The 21,540-nt window shown below is 38.3% G+C and overlaps 1 protein-coding gene and 1 long non-coding RNA gene across 3 annotated transcripts in view; one reads left to right on the top strand and one right to left on the bottom strand.

Moving 5' to 3' along the window:
* LOC139776243 (uncharacterized) overlaps positions 1-21,540 on the bottom strand; it is a 59,011-nt gene that overhangs the window by 11,044 nt on the left and 26,427 nt on the right. For both annotated transcript variants that reach the window (XM_071712786.1, XM_071712785.1), the window contains exons 2-5: positions 18,739-18,924; positions 3,990-4,034; positions 3,079-3,300; positions 2,444-2,506 (exon numbers count right to left, since the gene is read on the bottom strand). In XM_071712786.1, the coding sequence (XP_071568887.1) occupies positions 2,444-2,506; positions 3,079-3,276 (261 nt within the window). In that variant the 5' untranslated portion in view covers positions 3,277-3,300; positions 3,990-4,034; positions 18,739-18,924. The remainder of the gene's footprint in view (positions 1-2,443; positions 2,507-3,078; positions 3,301-3,989; positions 4,035-18,738; positions 18,925-21,540) is intronic.
* Positions 12,327-13,210, top strand: LOC139776249 (uncharacterized). Its single transcript, XR_011719047.1, has 2 exons — positions 12,327-12,802; positions 12,986-13,210. It is a non-coding gene; the product is annotated as an uncharacterized lncRNA (long non-coding RNA).

The following is a 21,540-nucleotide window of genomic DNA, read 5'->3' as shown; positions in this document are numbered from 1 at the left end:
TATTCGGAGCATTTTAACTAATATACACGATTATATAATGAAGTTTACTTATGTAATTGGCAACAATACAACTCTGGAAAATTTGTTTTATCCCGCGATAAATTCTTATTAAATAAAAATTAATTCGACATATCAAAATTATCGCGAGACGCGTTCAATTTTCGTTTTCGAGAAAGGGTAGAAATTCGTTAGCGCAATTTGTCGAATTAACTGCCGATCCGCCCGCCGTTTATACGCGAGAAAAGGTGCCGACTCGAGGTTCGTGCCATCGCCATTAAAAAATTACCCATGCAATTGTGCAGCGCGCACGATTAACGCATTGTCAATGAGGAAACCGGTTTTTGGTAGCCGATTGTGTCTTCCTTAATGGCGCGAGCGACGTAGCCGACTTTTAGCGACGAGGGTCAAGAAGAAAGAGAGAGAGAGAGAGAGCCCGGGCTCGTCGGGTTTCTCAGAAGCCGTTGGTCGCCGCGGCTAAAATCTTCCCTTCGTCATCTCGTGCGAAGAGACGGCTCTTGCGCTATCAGCGACAGTCGTGTCAGCAGATAGCAGCTGACGACGGACGCGACGCCTCGGATTTCAACGTTTCGTATTTAGCGATTAAGTACGAAGTCCTAGTGCATTTCAATACTTTCTTTCCTTCATTCTCTTCGCGCGTCCGCGTTGGTACCGCCCTCGAGCCGGCACGATTAAGATTACCTCTGCAAAATCGTGACAAAGAAATAGCTTCTTTTTTGCACTGCGCGCCTCGATAAAAGACATTAAGAAGAAAGATAAATTTTTGATGCAAAAACGATACATATGCGAAATTGACACGTCATATATTAAATCAATTTAAATAATTTTCTCTAAAACAAAAAGATGAATATGCAGAAGTTTTGCGCGCAGTGCAAAAAAGAAGCTATTTCTTTTTTGCACTGCGCGCCTCGATAAAAGATATTAAGAAGAAAGATAAACTTTTGATGCAAAACGATATATACATGAAATTGACACACGTTATACGTAAAATAATTTTTTCTAAAATGAAAGAATCGATATGATTAACCAACGACGATAGGCACTTTTCCTAAAACTCGAGCAATTTGTCACACATCGAGGAATCTCTTACTTTCGCGATCCTTCGTTAGCGAAGCCATGAATCTCCCGCGAGAGGAGTTTATCGCTCCGTTCGCTAATTAGTTGCGTCAAGTAAATTGCAAGCGAGAAGAAAAGCTTCGCTTCCTGCGCGAAAGTAGCTGATAAGTAGCGGCTGTATCGCTATAGTGAGTACACTCGTGCAGGGAAACGTTAAACCTTCCCTTCCAGCAAAAAAAAAAGGGTTTCTTCGTGCCCCTCGGGGGAATACGTGTAACATCGCGTACGTAATTCAACCTTACGGGCGTAACTCGGAATACTGCGGATACAAGTGGCGCAGATAACTTTCGGGCGGCCATCGCGCGTCTACTCTATGCGCTTTAAGAATCTCGTAAAGTTCCATCGTCTAGTTTATACCGAACTGAAATACTTTGCGACATACGTTGCATTACCATATCGTGCCGTATCGCGCGCGGCTGTAGTTTAAGAGAGAAACGGCGACCTATATTCTCTCTAGATTGCAAACTCGCCATTTCCACTTTTTCTTTTTTTCAACGAATATGTTTTCGTATTTTTAATTTAATTAATCTACTTCCTAATTTAAGTTTACTACTTTACACTAATCTTCAATGGACATTTGCAGCCTTTTAATATAACGTACATTTATTCAAAACTTTTAAATTTATTCTAGTATCTCAGTGATTATTTCTAGATTTCTAAAATAAAATAAAACAAGATAAAGATTATTAACGACAAGATAATTAAATTACGATTGATAAATAAATGCGCAATTTTCTACTCTTATTATTCAATTCTCTTTTCTTCTAGCTACTCTCCTAGAAACAATTGTCCACTCTGTTGTATGGTCGAAACACAAGAATTATGTACTTCTCTTTCAGAGCGTGAGCATTTATTTCGGTATCGCGCATTTTCACCCAAAGCCTCAACGTGCATTCGCGTTCGCGTTCAGCGGTGACTTTTTAACTCGGCGGCGTAAGAGGATTCCTCGGAGGTGCTTATCGCGCGATATCGCGATGCGCGCGGAATTTTTACGGATTCTTTCCGCTCCTTTTCCTCCTCTTTACCCGGCACCCCGTTGAATATTGCCGGGGAATACTTTTGGACCGGCAAACAATATTTCATGCGAGCAGGTGGCGTTTCGCAAAAAAGAACGAAAGCCGTCCCGAGAATCGGACTCTCGAGCTCGTCTGCTTCCTCCTCCTCCTCCTCCTCCTTCTCTTCCTCCTCCGTATCCGTTCTTCGGAGACCTACCTAAACGCTCGCGCGAGGGTTCACCGGCCCTCGAGAGTCGGCACCGATCGACCGGTGTTACGGTACCTTAAACAACCATGCTTCTGTTATTACTTACAAAGTCGCCCGTGTCTCCTGTATAACCCATCTCGCCGGTGAGTCCCTGCGGTCCTCGATAACCCTGGAAACGCGATCACGTCTTAGGACAACTATGATTACGAGTGGATTTAACAGCGGGATTAATCCGCGATGGTATTAAGGAGAAGCGGCATATTTATACCGCACATTTTGCCTTCTAGTATCATACATGGACGTAAAGGGATCAATTTTAGTTTCAATTATATGATGAATTTTTCATCATAAATGTAGATTGAACGTTAACGATCTACTTTAATGGTATATTTTAATTTACAAATCAAATATGTACACAGAAATTTATGAATTTAAATAAATAAAGTACGCGCTAACAATTCAAGATTCAATTACGGCCGACAATAACAAAAAATAATTGCGTCGCACGTAAATGCGTAATAACATGTGCGACGATATAACTGTTAATTTAATTTAATTTAATTTTTAATAGGCAGCACACACAGTGAATTCTCCTCGGCAAACTGTCACATCAGTCACATGTAGGAATGAATAATATCGATGTTCAGATATTGAAATTTCTTGGCGGTGTAACATCAGGGTGATTTTAAACATTATTGAATAACATGTGTATACTTCACGTTGAAATGGTGATGCTTTTACCTCCTGTCCGTCGATACCGGGCTGCCCGCGTTCTCCTTTGACACCGACCGAATTTATACCTCCATCACCAGGCTCTCCCGTGTAGCCATAATCGCCTAAGGGTCCTGGTGGACCACGTGGCCCGTAAGCTCCGGGTATACCGGGTGCACCAGCACGACCGTCGGTTCCGTTGCATCCGTCCAGCCCGTCTGGACCCATCACACCGGGTATGCCGGAATTGCCCTAAGGAACGCTCGCTACAGTCCCTCTGAATAATTCTTTTGCACACAGAGGCATAATGAGAGTGAAACGTTGGACTGAATTCAGCTCAGAAATGCAAGGAGCTTACGATTTCATTCTTTTCCTTTTCATAATACGGAAAGAAGCCAGAAGATACGGCAAAGAGAATTTTTAAATTTAAATTTCATTTACATATGGATGCGGTTATGCAATAAGAAACCAAGGAGCCATTAGGAGTGCCAAGCGCTCCTATTTTGTCCTAATACTTTACGTGGACGGGAGGCTTTCTAAACATGCATATAAAACACGTGGAATTGTATTTGAGGAGGATTATAGCTCGCGGTCGTTATATTTGAGATAACGTTGGCGCAGAATTTTATTTCTAATGTTTCGCAAAATTTGCTCCAGCGGGAAAGTAAGGTTTTGGAGTCGGTTCCGCATTGCAGAACTGCGTCCATATTATTCTAAATTATTGGATTATATCAGGAAAATTTCATATTTTAAATAAATGGTTGGATTTTATTTTACGTTGTCTAAAATTTATCGTGTGTGAGATAATATATAATATAATATAAAAATCTAACGTACATACATTATATGATATATGATTATTAAAAAGAAATAAAGAGAAAATAAGAGAGAAACTTTATTTTGTTTACTTTGGAAGGCGATAAAATAGTTAATATACATACGGAAAGTCCTGCGGCTCCCACAAATCCTTGTATACCATCATCGCCCTAAACAGAAGAAATAGAAAATAATAATTCAATTTCTTATGATTTCTAACGATTATGCTGTATGCACATTGCTGGGATATAAAAATTCACACGCTTGTAAGAAAATGGGTGAAATTAAAACGCTAATCAGAGTATACGTACAAAACGTTTTTACAAGTGGATGTAATAAATACTTTATTTTTACCAAATAAAATTTTAACGATATCCTAAACAATCGAGTCTAAATTTGTTAGAGTCAATTGTTAATAAATAATATTGATTTTTTATCGCTTTATTCATCTCCACTACTGATCTATCATCATGTCGTACTTAAAATGCTAGTGCTAATTATTAATTATTTTCTGTTAAAGTATAAAGTAATTCAAGCGTTTTCAATTATCTATTAAATAATCCGATTTATCATACTTTGTAATTAATTAATTTAAGCTTATACATTTCTAAAAGTTCAACAAAATTTCGGCGTAATAAGATGATTGATCATTGATTTATAATTTATTTTACAGCAATAACATGACAATAGAATTTCGCGCGCTGTTTACGCAGTTTTGAACTAAAAATATTAGACTACTCGCCGAGTGCCTCTAGCAATCGATCTCTATTATCTCCGCGTTCGATTGTTAATTAATTCGGCCATCGCCGCATTCAAGTACATCTCTTAACGAGCAACATCGTTGCAATTGCAGATATGATTGCGTCGTATCCTTGATTCGGAGGAAGGCCATCCAAGTTGCATCGTCGCCGCGACGACGCCGTTGCAATTCGAGGAGCGCGACCGCATTCGCGGTCGGGTGTCGGCATCCTGGAAAGTGCGTACGCAAAACACGTACGCAAGTGCGTGCGTATGCAGAAGCGCGTAAGTAAGTGCATTCGCTGCCGACGACCACCGCACTCAATTCGAGCTGGTTAAAGGGCGGCGGTGCGACCGCATCTGGACACGTTCCCTAATTAACGATGCGTCAAGGCATTTTCTCTTCATCGTTTACCCACACGCACCCGGCGTATATTTCTCATCTCGTAACATCCAACGTAAACATGTTCCACATCAAAGAAATATACGCTTTAACTTTACGTCAAAAATTGCCCACGTTTATTGTTACTTATAGTTAGTTTTGTGTTTCTAATTTCTTGCTGTTAGTTTTGGATTAGTATTTCTTTTGAAATATTATAAATAGAACAAATTAAACGTAACTAGTTATGCGACAAAAACTGCGCACGTTTATTGTTACTTACAGTTAGTTTTGTGTTTCTAATTTCTTGCTGTTAGTTTTGAATTTGTATTTCTTTTGAAATATTATAAACAGGACAAATTAAACGTAAGTAGTTATGCTTGGAGGTAATAACTCAAGATATTAAAGAATAGAAATTATCCTAAGGAAGATAAATGAGTGCGGTAAAACGTATGTAAAAAAAGATAAGCAAAATAAATGTTAATTTAACTTTGTCAACTTGAACAGTCTTTTGAAAGTGAGAAGTCGACTAAGAAAGCGAAACTTGTTTGTATATCCTACGACCGTTAAAAAAGTACTAGGGTATTTCTGTTAATTTCCACGAGAGATATGCTTGTAGCGGACACTAAACAGGTGGATTTTACAGCTTTTTGTTTGGCTTTTACGCGGCGTATTTACGTTGCACATCCCGCGCGAATGTTGCATTACGGTCATTACTTGTCCCCTTTGAGTTTCAGCATGTTTATTGCATTCGTCGAGAATGAGTTTAAGAATTTACGCGAATCTCTCTACAAAGCTGCCATTGTATTCGTCGCGAAATGTCCGATGCTTCCGATGAGAACCCGCAAGGAGGAAGCTCGCCAAAGGAAGCACAGTTAGAAAAATTTAATGCTTTATATACGAGATAGAAAAAGAATTTACGCGAATCTCGCTACAAAGATGCCATATTCGTCGCAAATGTGTCCGATGCTTTCGATGAGAATCCGCAAGGAGGAAGCTCGCCAAAGGGAGCACAGTTGGAAAAATTTGATGCTTTATATACGAGGTAGAAAAAGTATATGAAACTTTAACGTTTGCCAATTTTATCGTATAATCGTTTTATGATAAAGCAAAACTGTATAACTTTTTCTTAATAAAACTTAATAAAAATAAAACAATATTGGATTTTACTTTGAAAATTAGTATACTTCCGTTATGCAAGAGATATTATAGTACAACAAGAATTTAAATTAGAACCTACATTTAAATTTTAATAATTTAAATTAACTTAGCACGTAAATTCTTCTCATTGAAATTAAAGGGAAAGAAATAAATTCGCGGAAAACGAGAACTCCATTTTCGATGGTAGCTTGCGATTATTACGTTAGAGTATGCACGATAGCTTTTGCGTACAATAATTTACGAATATTTATTTAAGCCACTTATAAAAATGGACGATCATGCGTTGTAATCTGCGTGACATTTTAATGACATAATTTTTCTTGTCATTTCTTAGAAGTTTCGCCGGCGCCGACATCTTCCTCTGTTTTGCTTTTTAGAAGCTTATCGTCGGGCGACATTGCTTATCGCTATTAAGCGTGTGCAATATTCTCTCCGCGTATCAGTTATCCAATTTAAGTGTCAACAAAATAAGATGCTCATTATAATTGTAGACAATATTACTAGTAAGCGCTACGAAGCCTAATATGCAAGGGGCATAAATTCGTAAATTACATTTATAAGATTTATAGCGTTACAATAAGATTGAGCTGCAAGTGCATTTACACTGAATATTTCACGGTATTCTTTTTCGGTGAACATTTTAGTTGTGGATTTTTTGATAATTGAAAAATCGTTAACTCTCCATTGCCCTCGTTCACCAAATGAACGTCAGTGCTCTCGTGTTAGTCCTGCGCCGCGCTTGTATATTTGTCACTGTATTAGTGTAATATTGTCACATAGTTTTCTCAGATCAAGGGCCACTATTTCTAACATCTGTTAAACTCTAACCGACCATTAACTTTTCAGAATTAGTCAAGGGAAGTTGGCTATTCTGAAAATTAACGGTCGACTATATAGAGGTGACAGACGTTGGAAATAGTGGTTTCTAAACACAATCTTGTCTTGTAAGAACAAGAGGATGAAACATCGATCGGTACATCAATCTAAAGCAGTGAAACTTTCATTTGGCAACAGCACGAGTCGCGTCGACTTTAAGTATTTGCTCTTGACAATGAGCGCTGCGCATAGATATATCACACGTTAGTACTTTCAGTCTAATCTAAAAATTGTATTAACGAAATGTTGGAAAATAATCATACAAATATAATTTAAAAGATTGTAAATGAAAAGTCAAAAAGTTTCAGAGTTAACTTTTATGTCACATCTATGCAATTGAAGAAACAAGATGCGATGTTAGCGCTCGCCTAACACGAGAGCAATGGAGGGTTAAATTCGAAAAAACATGCGTTTTAATATATATTTAATTATTTAAAAAATGTGTATTATTAATTATTTAAAAAGTGAAATAAATAAATGTGCGTAGAATGCATTTTATTCGATCAAAAAATTAAGATATATTGTATTATCATGACAAATAGAGCTGTAAATGGAGATTAAAATGTATAGCGATGATGTTATGCTACAACGCAGTACGAAATTTTATACTCTGGTCACAGACGCCAATGCGCTTATCATGCATAAACGTCTACGCATAAATGCGTATTATACGCGTAACTTGCGTTCAAAACGGGTGTCGTTATCGGTTGACCTCTTGCGTAAGATGTAAGAAATGTGTCCGAGATTATCAACGTTATAACAGCCGAGTGAGGATTAGCAATTAAAAAGTTGTGCAGCTTTTTTACGATGTCAAGTGCCATATTATAAAACTAATGATGTTTTGCACATCATAAAAACATGACAATATAATAAACTGTGGCCATTAATATTTTCTCACGTCGTTTTGTAAAAATAAACGAGTTACGGATTACGTAATACGTTATTAGCTCGAGGGAAAAATTGGGACGTGCACGGGGAAAATCTCGTTCTCTGTCGTACAGTGAAAAACTTCATGAAAAAGTCCATTGTTGATAATATATTCATAAGTCAATATCACGGCGTCGAGGAACAAGCATTTTTCTTGGCGGTGGATGGGAGCATGCCATTTATGGGCATGCCTGATACAAAATTGACACAGGATGCCTTTTAAAGGCTGGTATTGATTGGATAGCTGGTGCCTGGTGTGAACGAAAAGGGAAACCCGCTATGACACGGTCGAATCAGACATGTATCTGTAAATGGGATGTAAGATGCTGACGTTTTCTCTCTCTCTCTCTCTCTCTCTCTCTCTCTCTCTCTCTTTCTCTCTTAGAAGGAAGAAGTCGTTACCACATACTTTCATGAGATTGCCATAGGCTGCCGTTCAAGCTAACATGATAATCAAAATTCTAGAAGCACATATTGAATGCATTTCGTTTGTCGTAAACACAATACGTTATACTATATATATAAAAGAAGCTCGATTATACAAAGTTAGATTGCAATTTTAACATACTAGAACGCTACAAAGTGCAAGATCCGAAAGAGCGAGAGTGAGTGAGAGAGAGAGAGAGAGAGAGAGAGAGGAGAGAGAGAGAGAGAGAGAGAGAGAGAGAGAGAGAGAGAGAGAGAGAGAGAGAGAGAGAGAGAGAGAGAGAGAGAATATGTACACATATATTTTATTAATATAATAATATAATAAGATATATATTTTATTTTATATAAATATATTTATTACATTTACTATATATAATTTATTATAAGCCATACAGGTTATTTACGAATGAGTTATTAACAATGTATAACTGGATATATTTTTCTCCAATTAAAATATTTGAAGGCAAATTTTATTTTATCAATAAAAATTTCATTACATTAAGGTTTATATATCTTACAGAGATGGGACTTTCCGGAGTAAATTAGCTCGGATTAAATTGGGGGATTAAATTAAATTGTGGAAGTTATATTTCGATTATTTCGAAAGCCGAAACTCTTGAGCACCGGTGAGATAAAGCTGGACGCGAAAGGAGGTCAGGAGGAGGAAGAGAAGGAGGAAGAGGAGGAGGAAGAGGAGATGGCGGGATGGATACGTCACAGGAGACGTTGCACATGATACAATTACTGCAGAAATTTTGAGGCGGAAGGATAGGCAGGGAGAGAGAGAGAGAGAGAGAGAGAGAGAGAGAGAGAGAGAGAGAGAGAGAGAGAGAGAGAGAGAGAGAGAGAGAGAGAGAGAGAGAGAGAGAGAGAGAGAGAGAGAGAGAGAGAGAGAGAGAGAGCGGATATCTGGATATGAGATCACGCGGACATCCGGTTTCGAGAATGAGCTGGGTTCACGAAGCGACTTGTCAATGGGAAGTGCGTTATCAGCGCGCGCGCGTGGTGCCTCCCCATCCTCCCTTGTCCAGTTCCCAACTTCCAGCTTTTGTCTCGTTCGATCTCTGACAGTTTCGTCGGAGGGACCTGACTTTTTAACGAACGTGAAAGTCGCGAGAAGTGGGTCGCGAAGATTAACTTAGAGCCTGTCACGAAGAAGGAAAGAAATGTCCGCTGTATCACATAATTTTTACTTATTAAAAAACGTACCGAGTAAGATGATTTTTTTGTCTCGTTTTAATTGGAATGAATTTCTCGCGGGATTAATCACGCAATTTGTTCAGGCTATTTGTTTGGACGACGAATTGGAAGATTTTATGTGAGGAGAGATCTCGAAATAGGGTGGATGAATTATCTGCTACTGGATATAGGACGTTCGAGAAGCTTTAAAAAAACAAATAGGAAATCTCGTCTACAAATTTGTCTAAGAAAAGTATATAAAATATAGTTTTTATCGGTACTATATTAATAAGTAGTTACATATTAATAATAGAATATTATAAGAAATGCTAATCATTATAATATAAAAAAGATTTATCCAATGCTTTTTTTTCTTTCGCAAAAATCAAGACATTTGCTAAATAATTTTGCACGTCTCGAATTTTATGCGGAAATAATTTCGCGAGGCGTAAGATGGTACGATACGGTCCGACGGTAGACCGGAAACGCGTTTCACCCCCGCATTTTGCGATATCAAGGAGCGGCAAGGAACGCGTAGGACTGCAACGCGTGTATCCGTTTTGTGGCCGTTATCGGTGGCACGGTGTCCCTTATCAGTGCGTGAAATGCACCGGCGACGAATTCACAATGAATGGGGCATGAAAATGGGGAAGGCAGAAGCTGATTATCGATAGTCATCGTTCTTTCGCGCTGATCCTTCAAGAAACGCTCGAGGGCAGCTGCGCTCTTAAAATCTGAATGTAAATATCCATCGTGCAATATGTATGTTAATATAAGTTCTAATTCTGGAAATGTATATGTACTGTATGAGAAATCAACTGCTAACGTCCCGCGAGTTGGCGTTTAATGCATTTAAGTTACGTCAAATTAAAACTTGACGTACAGTGAGAAAATTTTTGCAATTTTAAGAAACAAAATGAGCTCTAAAGATAAACGCAGCCTTATTAATTCTTTAAACCTTATAAACGGAAGATGATTATGATTAAACGAGGGAATACTTCTCGTGAAGTTTGCATGAGAAGCACTTCATTTGAGCGAGCATCGATTACGATAATGAACGCTTCGTACAGGGATTATAAAAGCTTAATTTTTAAATGTCTCGAAAACTTTATGTTTCAAGCTACTTTACACTTTGCGAAGAACCTTTCGTTTAAGGTACTGTGTGAACTGGAGAGAGAACTTTTTACCGACAACTTTTCAAAGAGTTTGTACCGCGAAATGCATGGAAAAAGGCATCGTTATGTATATATCCCATATAATACGCATCTGAGTAAAAATACAAGTGGATATAGCGAATAAATAGAAAATAAATAAAATTTTCAGGAAGAATCGACTATAATACATTTTCTCGGTAAGCCCAGGACGCGCTGTATTTTTTACGAGGTGCTGAATCGAGTTTCTCGCCGGTAAATTGTCGCAGCCGTCTCCGGCGCGGTGTCAAGGGACGGTGCGTCAGTTCAGCACCGGTAGCTTCGGTACCGAGAAGAAGAATCTACGGTCCACACCCGGCGCGGCGCGGAGAGTGCCGATGCGGCGTCGAGGAGGAGATTTCTTTATCGGCGCTTAGATACCCTACTTTTCCGGACGTGGCAAAACAAAACGGGGGCCACACGCGCCGCAAGCCCGATTCCCCGTTCGCGTCTTCTCTCTCATCGCGTGGGCGTACGTACGGCCGGCCTCCCTGACCCCCTCCCCCTCGCGCCGTTAAAATTTTTCTCCGCTCTTTCGCTCTTTCATCTATCCTGGGCACCCCTACGTCGCTTCTCCACCTCGTTCGTTTTAATTAAAACGGCACCGCATCGCTTGTTTTAACGGGCTTTCGGGGGGCGGTGAAATTCTCGGGGACGGTTTTAGAATGTCGGGGAGAATGTGAAAATGAAAGTGTAACGTGGCGCGGCGCGCGCGCGTTCTAAAATTGCCGCTCTAAAAGCTCGGCGGGGCTCCAGGCTTGATAGGGCCCAGTCACGCGATCATTGCGCTTTCTGGCTCGTCGGTGTGTTTTAACAATCTGTCCACTCAGCCCCGCGGAGGATCAACGTCCCCTTTAATATTTTCCCGGACGCGCGAGCGAGAAAAGCGAGAGCTCTAGAGTTTACATACGCGCTTCCCTCTTCCGGTCGATTGTACGCAATATGGGGCAAAAGGATTTAAAATGTAGTCCTTTTAAACTTTACCAGTAAAATAGTAGATTGTATCTTAATTAAAGAACATAATTATTGCAAAAAGGATAATTCTATTATTGTTTCCTATTACATTTTTATCGTTTCTTTAATTCTTCTTTTCTTTTACACAGATAAAGTCGTATGAAAATCAAACTGAAATGGTTTATTCATAATTTGTTTCTCTAAAAAGATGCAGATTGTAGGTATTTTAAAGCGCGGAAAATGCCACGGTATTTTAAAACTTCTCAGTTTTACCGACGACGAAAAAAAGAAATAAAAGTTTTCAGATGTAATCTAAAATTCCCTCATTTTTATACTTAAAGAAAACATCAGGCGGAAGGTATAGCGCCTGGCAAATGCATCGAAGACATATAATAATCAATCACGCGAATATGCATCGCTGGTACCCGAGAAAGAAAAGACCTTCCGTCGATGGAAGATTAGAATCCACCTCGGCTCAGAGCGGTCGGGATGGAAGCCCGTCTTCAGCGCGTCAATTTGTGTCAATCCTCGGACAACGAGACGATGACGGAGACGGGGACACGATCGGCCGCGCGTCGCTCGCACGTGGGTATGCACGTAATACGTAATATCTGGGTAATCGTTACGGTAGATAGGGATCAATGCCAAAGCGGCGGGAGGAGCGCGCTAGAGATGCCGGCAATTTATCATTAACGCCCACGTTCTCTGGAAGCTGCCGCCGCGGCCGGGCCGAATCGTTAACCCGAAGCGGCAGAAATTGTGCCACATTCCCACTACTCCCGCGGTGTAATTTCGAGAGCGAGGTCTGGTGCAACGCGCGCGCGTATGTAACGCGCGCTCGGAGGAGCCGCAGCCGGAGCCATCTCCCTCGGCCTGGCCCGGCCAGAAAGGACCATGACGTCAGTGCGCGTCCCGTCGGTCGTTTTACGAGTGACACCGTATAAGCCGTCGCCGGCGAGCGAGAACCGATGCCCCCCCGTCGTAAATTTCGGCCGGCGTTAAATTTGCACGGCGATACGTACGTCTTTGAATTCATGTTCGCCAATTGAGTCCAAATCGCAGATAAAGCGAAACTGGTGGAGCTCTTCTTAAAGTTGCACGACAGGTATATACAATATGAATTCGAATTTCTTTCAGATAAATTGTTTAGTCCATTTGTTTATGGAACAAAGAGATATTTCTGATAATTGCTAGGTACATATGAATTCGTTCAATAGAATTTAACATAAAATTATATGTAAGTTTCAGGAAATACGTTGTAATTATAATTCAGAAATTCTAATTGTAGGATAACAAAGTTGATGGAAAGCAGGAACGAGAAAAAGACTGGATTTAAGAAAAGCTCGTTCGACGTTTTTCGAATTATTTGCTTCTGCTGAACTCAAAAGGGATCATGACGTCAGTTCGCGTCTGTTCGTTTCAGGCTGACTATGTAAACTGACCAATGGGAGATATGCGTTATACTATAAATTAGTGGCTTTCTCGCGAATGGAATAAACTTGCGTCCAAATTGCGTTTAATGCGTTGTTCAATTTACATAACGACATAACATAATGAAGATGACGGAACAGTTTAATTTACTGCAAGCATCGTTTATGTTATGTCAAGTCTCAAAGAGCACGATAGAAAGCTATAGCAGTCTCTATTTAGAAACATTTATTTATAAATATTAGAAATAAATATAAATATAGCTTTTTTAAATAAAGTATTTTTCGAGAGAATGTTGATATTATAATATTAATGTAAGAAATAATTTTTAATTATAAATAGTAAAATTGATTTTGTTCCATATTATGACAAAACTTAAAAAAAAAACTTTATTTAACCTTAAACAGATTTTATTTATTAAGAAATATTTCAGTCAAGTCTGGCTTACGTATAAGATATATTTAAGCAAATGTAAAGACACAAAGTTTTGTCAAGAAAATATACTGCTAACTCTCTGAAGAATTCGTAGAAGTTTGCAAAAGGCATTCTTATATATTCTTGCAGGTCTCGTCTTTTGTAGTTTTCATTATGATATAATTTTATCTTCCCGGGTTCTCTGTCTCGCCGAGAGAGAGTTCGGAGTTAAGATACAATCGCCACTCGGGCTCGCGTCCCGGGGAAACTCTCCACCGAAACTCCCCGATCGCACGTACGATCTCGAACTGCAATCTCCTTAAACCTACGGGGATTCCCTCCTAATCCCCGAGTCCATCAATGTCCTCGTCTTGCGACAAAGTGGCTTAAAGACGAGGTAGATCCCGAGGTATAGCCGAAGGCATTAAAAATCTCGGGAGGTCCGATAAATCCGAGAGACGCCGAGAAAGAGGAGAGAAAGAAGAGACGGTGCTCCCTTTATTTTTGTTTCTTTAAAACGGAAATTCGCGAGGACCTCGTAAATCAACTCGACAGTGGCGACCGGCGCGGATGCAGCTCGAGAAATCGTACCGGCCGCATCTCTTTTGGCTGGACAGAAAGGGCCGTGACGTCAGTTTCTCTTCCAGAGAGGTGAGAGACATGCCTGATGTAATCCGCGCGCATGTACGAGCCAAGGCGCGAAAAAAAAAGAGGAGTAACGAGGAAGCGGCGGAGAGAAGACTTGCCGCGGTAAGGAAGAAGAAGAAAAAGATGACGATGATGAAGGGGTGAACGTGTTCCCCCAAATCGACGGCCGTTCATTACCGCGACAGAATGCGTAATTCGTCATGCCTCGCGCCTTTTAAATGGGCCTCTTCGCATTGCCGGGCGATAAGCTCGGCTCTTCGCGCTCTCTTCCTTTCTGCGGGCTCGTCGACCTGATTCCTACTGTGTTTTTACGGACCATCGATTTTTAACTGCCCGCCGAATTGGAAATTTTGACACGCGCACGAAAAGATAAGTCTATAATTTGTAAAATGCAATTTGAGTAAGAATTGTTATAAATGCGAGAAATATTCTTTTGAAGAAAGAAAATAAATTTTTTGTAATTATATAGACTTACTATATATCTATTTTTAGTTCAAGTTGTAGATTCTGCATGGCATTGTTCTTTGCCTTTTTCTTATATAATTCTACTAAGAAAAAGACGTATAAAGCGTACAAGTCTCTCACGCTTCTTTTTATTCATAAATGTTCGAAACAAGCAATTTATTTTCTAACTTTTCAAGTTTTTCCATGTGTAAGCAAACTTTAAATTGGAATTTTCTTCGAGCAGAGTTTTATTGAAATGTACATAATTCGAATTTTACTCTTATGAAGATTATAATTACGCTTCATCGATCAAAGATGCAAAGACGTTACTGACACCGCGGTGTCGAACGATCGATGTGACGCAATTAGCAAGTGATGCACGCCGCAAATGAGAATCCGTGACACGCTATACGCGCCGTTGTAATTGGCGAATTGTGGCACACGTGGCAACACGACGATCCACGTCCGGTAATAAACCAGAATTTTCGTTCTTGCGTAATTTGGATTTACGATACGGAGGTGACACTTCCTGTCTGCGTCCCGATCGAAAGTTTTCCGAAAGTGGACTGTTCGCGATGTATCAAAAAGGCGCGACAAGCCCCTTCCCGGCTATCGACATTATTTTTCTTGGAATTTCTTCCACGAATTCCAGTTAGACGATTAAGAAATGCACGCCTACGATAGCAAATATATGTAAATCGCGTTGTGAAGAGTTTTCTAGTGTTAGCGTTTCTTTGTGAAGATATTCTTGTTAGCCAAACTTTGAAACGATCGGGAACGAATCTTAAAAAGATAAATATAAAAATGGGATATTATGCAGTTGTAAAAGTAAGAGCTTTTGTAACGATATTTTCAACAACAAAATAATGCACTACATTGGAATTAAAAATTTTGTAATTTTTAATATTGAATTTTCGTATTCCTTAGAAGAAAAAATTCTACTTCAGATTGATTCAATTAAATATGCCTTTCTCAAATAGTTCATTTATTTCTAGAACGTCTTGCGTATTTATCACCATTAATCGGCGAAGTCAAGTGAATATGTAAGCAATCATAAAGATATGTGTGCACGTGTAAGATGTCAAATTATAATCGTCATGTAAAATCATTTAATTTAAAGTTTCAGTTATGAAGATTGACGCCGTCCTATTTTGCAGTCCGCACGCGAATGAATAATTTGCACGATTAATAAGCACGAGATGTGTCGACCGCGTTTGCACGCGCACCAACACTTTTATCATACCCCGCGCACCCGTAACGCTTTATTTATTCGTGACATTTCGGTAATTGCGACGCTAAATTGTTCTACACCCTCCCCCGTGTGACGACACGATAATAATACGGGGTTCCGCGATTTAATTTTATTATCCTAATACCGAAATACAAATTTCTGCAATCATAATTTACAAAGTCGGTATGGTCCGTTTGTTTGTTGTAACTATCGCTTCTTTCATAGCAGTTATATAATTCTAGTGTAGAATACTGAATACAAGGCAATTATCATCGTACAATGCAAAAATATTTATTGTTAGATATTTCCTTCAAGTAGTTTTGTCTTTCGTGCGAATTAAAAAGTCGTTCCCAAATAAACAAGCAATTAACAAGTATAACAAATAAAATATTTAATGTACAATTATAAGTAAAAATTCCGAGAACATACATAACACTTATATTTGTAGATAAAGCAAGTAAATCTTTTTATCAATTTGAAAGAAGACTATACGAAAGTAATATATTTACATATTAAAATATTTCCAAATTTGCTAAAAACAAGAAATAAAAAAATTAACAAGTATTATCGCTTTTTTGTGATGTTGACCGATACTTTTAATTTATAGTATATATATTGTTTATATTTAAAATTACTATAACCTGCACGGAGAGAATTTTTTGTTATATTTTACTCTTAAATTCACTACAAACTTGGGACAACTTGGCAACCAATTTTTTAAAATATAAAAAAGACATTTTACAAACAACGTGATAAAAATTACCAAGCAGATTGGTAAATTTTGAAAAATTATTGAAATTTCCTAGATATATTTTAGTAAAATTAATCAAACATATTTTATATTTTAATGTAATAGATATTAATATTTTTTATTATGGTGGATATATATTAATCAGAATAGCTCGCATAAAATTCTTGGTGGTACATATATTGTCCCACAACTAGCATTTCAGGGTAAATTTTAAGAGAAAATTCTCTCCGTGTGAGTTTCTAATCAAAGAAAGGAAAAGATATAAGAGAGAGGAAAAAGTACATCAATAATTCCTAATTGTTTTCGGAATTCACAGTACATTTTGAAGCAGAATCTAGGATTCCTAATTAAAATTCTAATTTCATGTTAATTATAAACTTAAATCAAACTTTAAATTAAGTTTAAATAAAGCTTCTGCATTACGTGAAAATGACATTAAAACTTTAAATGACTGCAAAATTACATGGTCAGCTAAATCTATCTTACAACTTTGATATTTTATAACAAATTATGATTAAATGCGGATTAACTGGACGAGGAATATTCCCACGCAAGATTTGTCGAAGTAATTTAGAAACAAACGCATATATCCTCGAATTTTTTGGAGTATCACAATCGCCCGCGCCGGCGATCTGCATGTCATTTCGAAGCGGCAGCGCCCAATCTCGTGTCATATCATATCGCACGATGTCGCGCATCGACAAATTGTGAAACACAGCGGATTCGCCAGCTTTGTGTAACGGCAGGCCGGTAGTGCATGCGGGCGGGCATGGGTGGGTGTCCGTCCGCCCGTAATTCCTCCCTCCGCGTGTTCGCGATCTTCCCTCTTCCACCGCATTTGGAAGCGTTCTGTTTCTGGTCGGTGACGCCACGGCGTTTCTTTCCTTCTTCTCGTTCTTTTTCCTTCTCGTTTTTTTCCTCCTCTCTCGTCTCGTTCGGAACACATGTCGCATGGCGAACAATCGCGCTCGAGAATGGAGAATCGAGAATGCGACGAATACGTCTGCCATTCTCATCAGCATTTTTTTTCAACCCTTTCGCTCACGGCGACCCAATTATGTGTGGAGATGCTTCTTTTTTCATTTCTTTAATGGTCGCACACGTAGTTTCGGAGACGCTCGGTATATTGCCGGTTCCGGCTCACGAATTTATGTCATTTAGCATTTGTGATTTCTGAATGGAGTAATAAATGGACTGACTGGGCGGAGTAATCATGTAACTCATTTCGACTCAGAAAATCTAAATAAATATTCTCTTGGCTAAATAAAATTTAGATCTTCTAAACAACTCGGCAAAATAGCGCATGCATTTTTTATCGTTGTATGTTTCTATGCATTTGTATGTAATTAATCGTTAAAACGGATTCTTTCTTGCAGAAACGAATGTCAGTAATAATGATCTTTAAAACCGAAATTACTTTATTAAAATCATCAACCGCAATTCGTAAACAAAACCCGCGTCATATGTCGTGAACTTTAATTAAAACGTGAAACATTCGCTCTTGTAAAGAAACTAATTACCGTTGTAATTGGTTTAACTGGCAGTCGCGCATGCATATGTGCAAGATATATAAATGTAATTAGCGCACTAGAAGAGTACATATCGAAAGTAATTTTCATAAATTAATTAGAATTCGAACACTGTTGCTGACGTTTTATATTTAAATTCGCATTATGTGTATGCTATCAAAAATATCTTGCATGAAGTTAATAATCTTTTCCGGCAAATATCTCTTTCGAATTTTTAAAAACTCGTATAAATATCAAATACAGTAGATCACATGTCCCCTCGAAAAAAATCAAACGATTTTTGGGAAGGGTTTTACGTAACGGTTTACTTGAACTTCTTCCGACATGGAGATACGAAATGAAACTGGTTTTATGTCAACACTTTCAGCAAATAGTTTCAAGTTTCATACCGCAAATTAAAACTATATTTTCTCAATTTTACATCGTTAATGTTGGATTTGTTCTGTTATTAGAACTAAAAGATTCATATTCTCGTATATATTATGTTATTATATTATTATTACGTGACTAATTCTACTTTATGTTTTATAAAATCCCGAAGAGTTATGTATCAGGTGGAAGAGAGAAAGAGAAATGATAAAATCAAATTTTCTTACTCGGTAGCCCTTCTCCCCGGTGCCTCCAACTTCTCCTCCCGCTCCTTTCTCGCCTTTGGGTCCGGGGGGTCCATCGGGTCCAATGTCGCCTGGAAGTCCCTCCGTTCCTTCGGGTCCAGGTATCCCAGGAAATCCCGGTTGTCCTTTTATTCCCTTACAATTGCATTTGTACGAGTCTTTGCAGATCTGTAACACATCGTAAATATCTGTTAAGGGAATTCTTTGTAGAAGAGTTCGGTACGTAGATTTGTCTCTTTTTGGTCGCGATCGATTTCGACGAGGTCTTATACCGGACTTAAAACGCTACTGGATTTCACCAATAAGCGGTTTAGCGCGGTAAGCCGACCCCGTGATCGAACTCAGGATTTATAAAATTTGATTTATCCTGAAAAACGTATAACACGTCGGGAAATAGGACGCCCTTGGAAGAGAGCTGTCGCGAAATTTAATATCTCTAATTTCATGCTCGAAAACGCCACTTTATTAACGTTGCCGAACGTTGCGGCGATAATTGGGAAATACGCTGCGCACTAACAGAAAATAGTACATTACGTAACTTGATAAATTTATCTAGAATGAAAATAATATATCTGAAGGACGGATCTCGTTGTGAGGGCCGCGATAAAAATTGATTAAAAACGGTTTTGTTATATCGTAAAAAAAAAATCGGGGACAGGGAAGAGGACAGAGGAAGAGCGCATTGATTGCGGCCAGTGGCGTAAGCCTGTAAGCGAAATTAATCATAGACTGAGATTCGAAACGAAATACTAGGGATACTTGTTATACTTTTACAATTTTTTATATTTTTTTTTATACAAAGATGGGACGGATTGTGATCTAATTTTAATTTTGCAGTTTTCGTTTGCATTTCGGAATCGGTAAATCTCGTTTTCAGACTTTAAACATTGTAAAGCGTATAGTGCCTACACGCCTGTTTAATGAACAAAACAGTCATGATTTTGGACAAAATTGTAATGTTGACAATATATATAGTTAGTTAATTCGTTCGTAATGAAAAAAGTTACTTTTTAATAAAATGAATAATAGTTTGATGAAGAAGCGCTTAATCGGATGTTTCATATATAAAGTAATTTTATCTCACACTAGTTGTTCATATCATTTCTAATCAAATAAATTAATTAATGCATGAAAATTCGAGTAAATTAAGCGCGTATTGCACTTCTCAAAAATTCACAAAGTATTTATATCTATATATATTAACAAATTCTTCGCTTAACTAATTAATAGCATCAGTAAGTAATCCCACTACGCCATTGCGTCGCGAAGGCCGCGCTCTATTTGAATAACGTGAAAGAGAACGAAAACGGAATCGCGCTTCCACACATTTGCCTTGTAGATGAAAGTTTTGCTTGTGTCAACGACGCACTCCGGGACCGAAAGCGCGCGCGCTCTCGAGGAACGCCGTCGTCGTTCCTCGTTATTCTTTTCTCTTGCCCATTTTCTCGCTTATCTCGCTACACATGCCTCATTTTAGTTCCGCAGCTTATGACGCTTTATCGTTTGTCTCAAAATACGATGCGCGCAGCGGAGGCAGCATAGTATTTCTTTTTATAAGACTCGAGGGGATTATCGTTATACCTAACGAATAAGAAGTCATGGAGAACACAAGCTTAGAATCTAAGAACTATTTTCTTCAAATTGGGAAGTAACGAAAACTTCAATAAAAATGTTAAAGAAACGTGAAATTTCGAAAGTAATACAAAAATTCTTTTGTTCGTGGATTACCATCATACAATTTTGAATAAAAAACATTGTTTGCGACGAAATTTTGATTTGGCGAAATTCATGTAATGCTTACAATGACAAATATGATTTTGTCAGAGACTTTTTAAGCACTAAGCTCAAGGCTATTGTCTTATCTCAAGGCTATTGTTACTTGTGTAATGATATAATCGTTGCAGCATAATCTCAATGTCACTATTACGTTACTGCGAAGGACGATGTCGTTCTACGTAAATATCGTGGAAGAGACGATCTGGGAATGTAATTGTTTATTGCATAAGAATATGAATAAGTAATTTATTCTCCATCGTTGACAACTGAAAGTTTCCATAAAGTGGAGAAAGTATACATTCGTTAAACTCATTTCGCTACATTAAATATAAAGATTGGGGGAAGTAGATCAGTGTGACATTTACATTTTTAATCGTGTACTTTCGCATATAACCCGTTTAAATGTATTTCAACATGTTACTATATTTTCTTTTATTTCGTTAATTTATGTAATTATTTAAAAGTACAATCTAAAAATACTAATAATTTTACGCAAAAAAATTGTTTATTAACACCTCAATAAAGTTAAACATATTTATTAATTTTTTTTTAAGTAACTGCTTGCACTATATATACCTTAAAATATAAGACACGATTTAAATTAAGGTTGTAGTAGTTTATCATAATGTAAATGCAGCAGCAGTAATCGAATTTTTACAAGTCTTAAAAGCTAAATTGCCTTTACTGAATGGCGCACGAAAATGTCAAACTGCCTAAATTCGCGGCGTCGTGTCGGCGTCGTTGCCGCTTGGCGAAGCCGTCCACGTGCGCGTATTATCCCGTAATATCAATATCGCGCCATCAGCGTAATTCATGCAATTAACTTAAACGCGTGGGATCGCTTAACACGGCTCCTCCTGGCAATCTCGGCGAACGCGGGCAAGATTCCGCGCCTTCTTCTTCTTCTTCTTCCTCTATTTTCTTTTTTCCGTCAATAAAGAAAAACACCCAGTGAAATAATATAAAAATGACATATAAAAAATGATAATTGAGCATATTAAATATTAA

The sequence above is a fragment of the Temnothorax nylanderi genome, unplaced genomic scaffold, assembly GCF_030848795.1.
Source record: "Temnothorax nylanderi isolate EJ_2023f unplaced genomic scaffold, tnyl_v1.0 TNYL_tig0115_pilon, whole genome shotgun sequence".
In the NCBI taxonomy this organism is placed as follows: domain Eukaryota; kingdom Metazoa; phylum Arthropoda; class Insecta; order Hymenoptera; family Formicidae; genus Temnothorax; species Temnothorax nylanderi.
The sequence above is the reverse complement of the archived record's forward strand: the minus strand, read 5'-3'. Positions and strand labels throughout refer to the sequence as shown.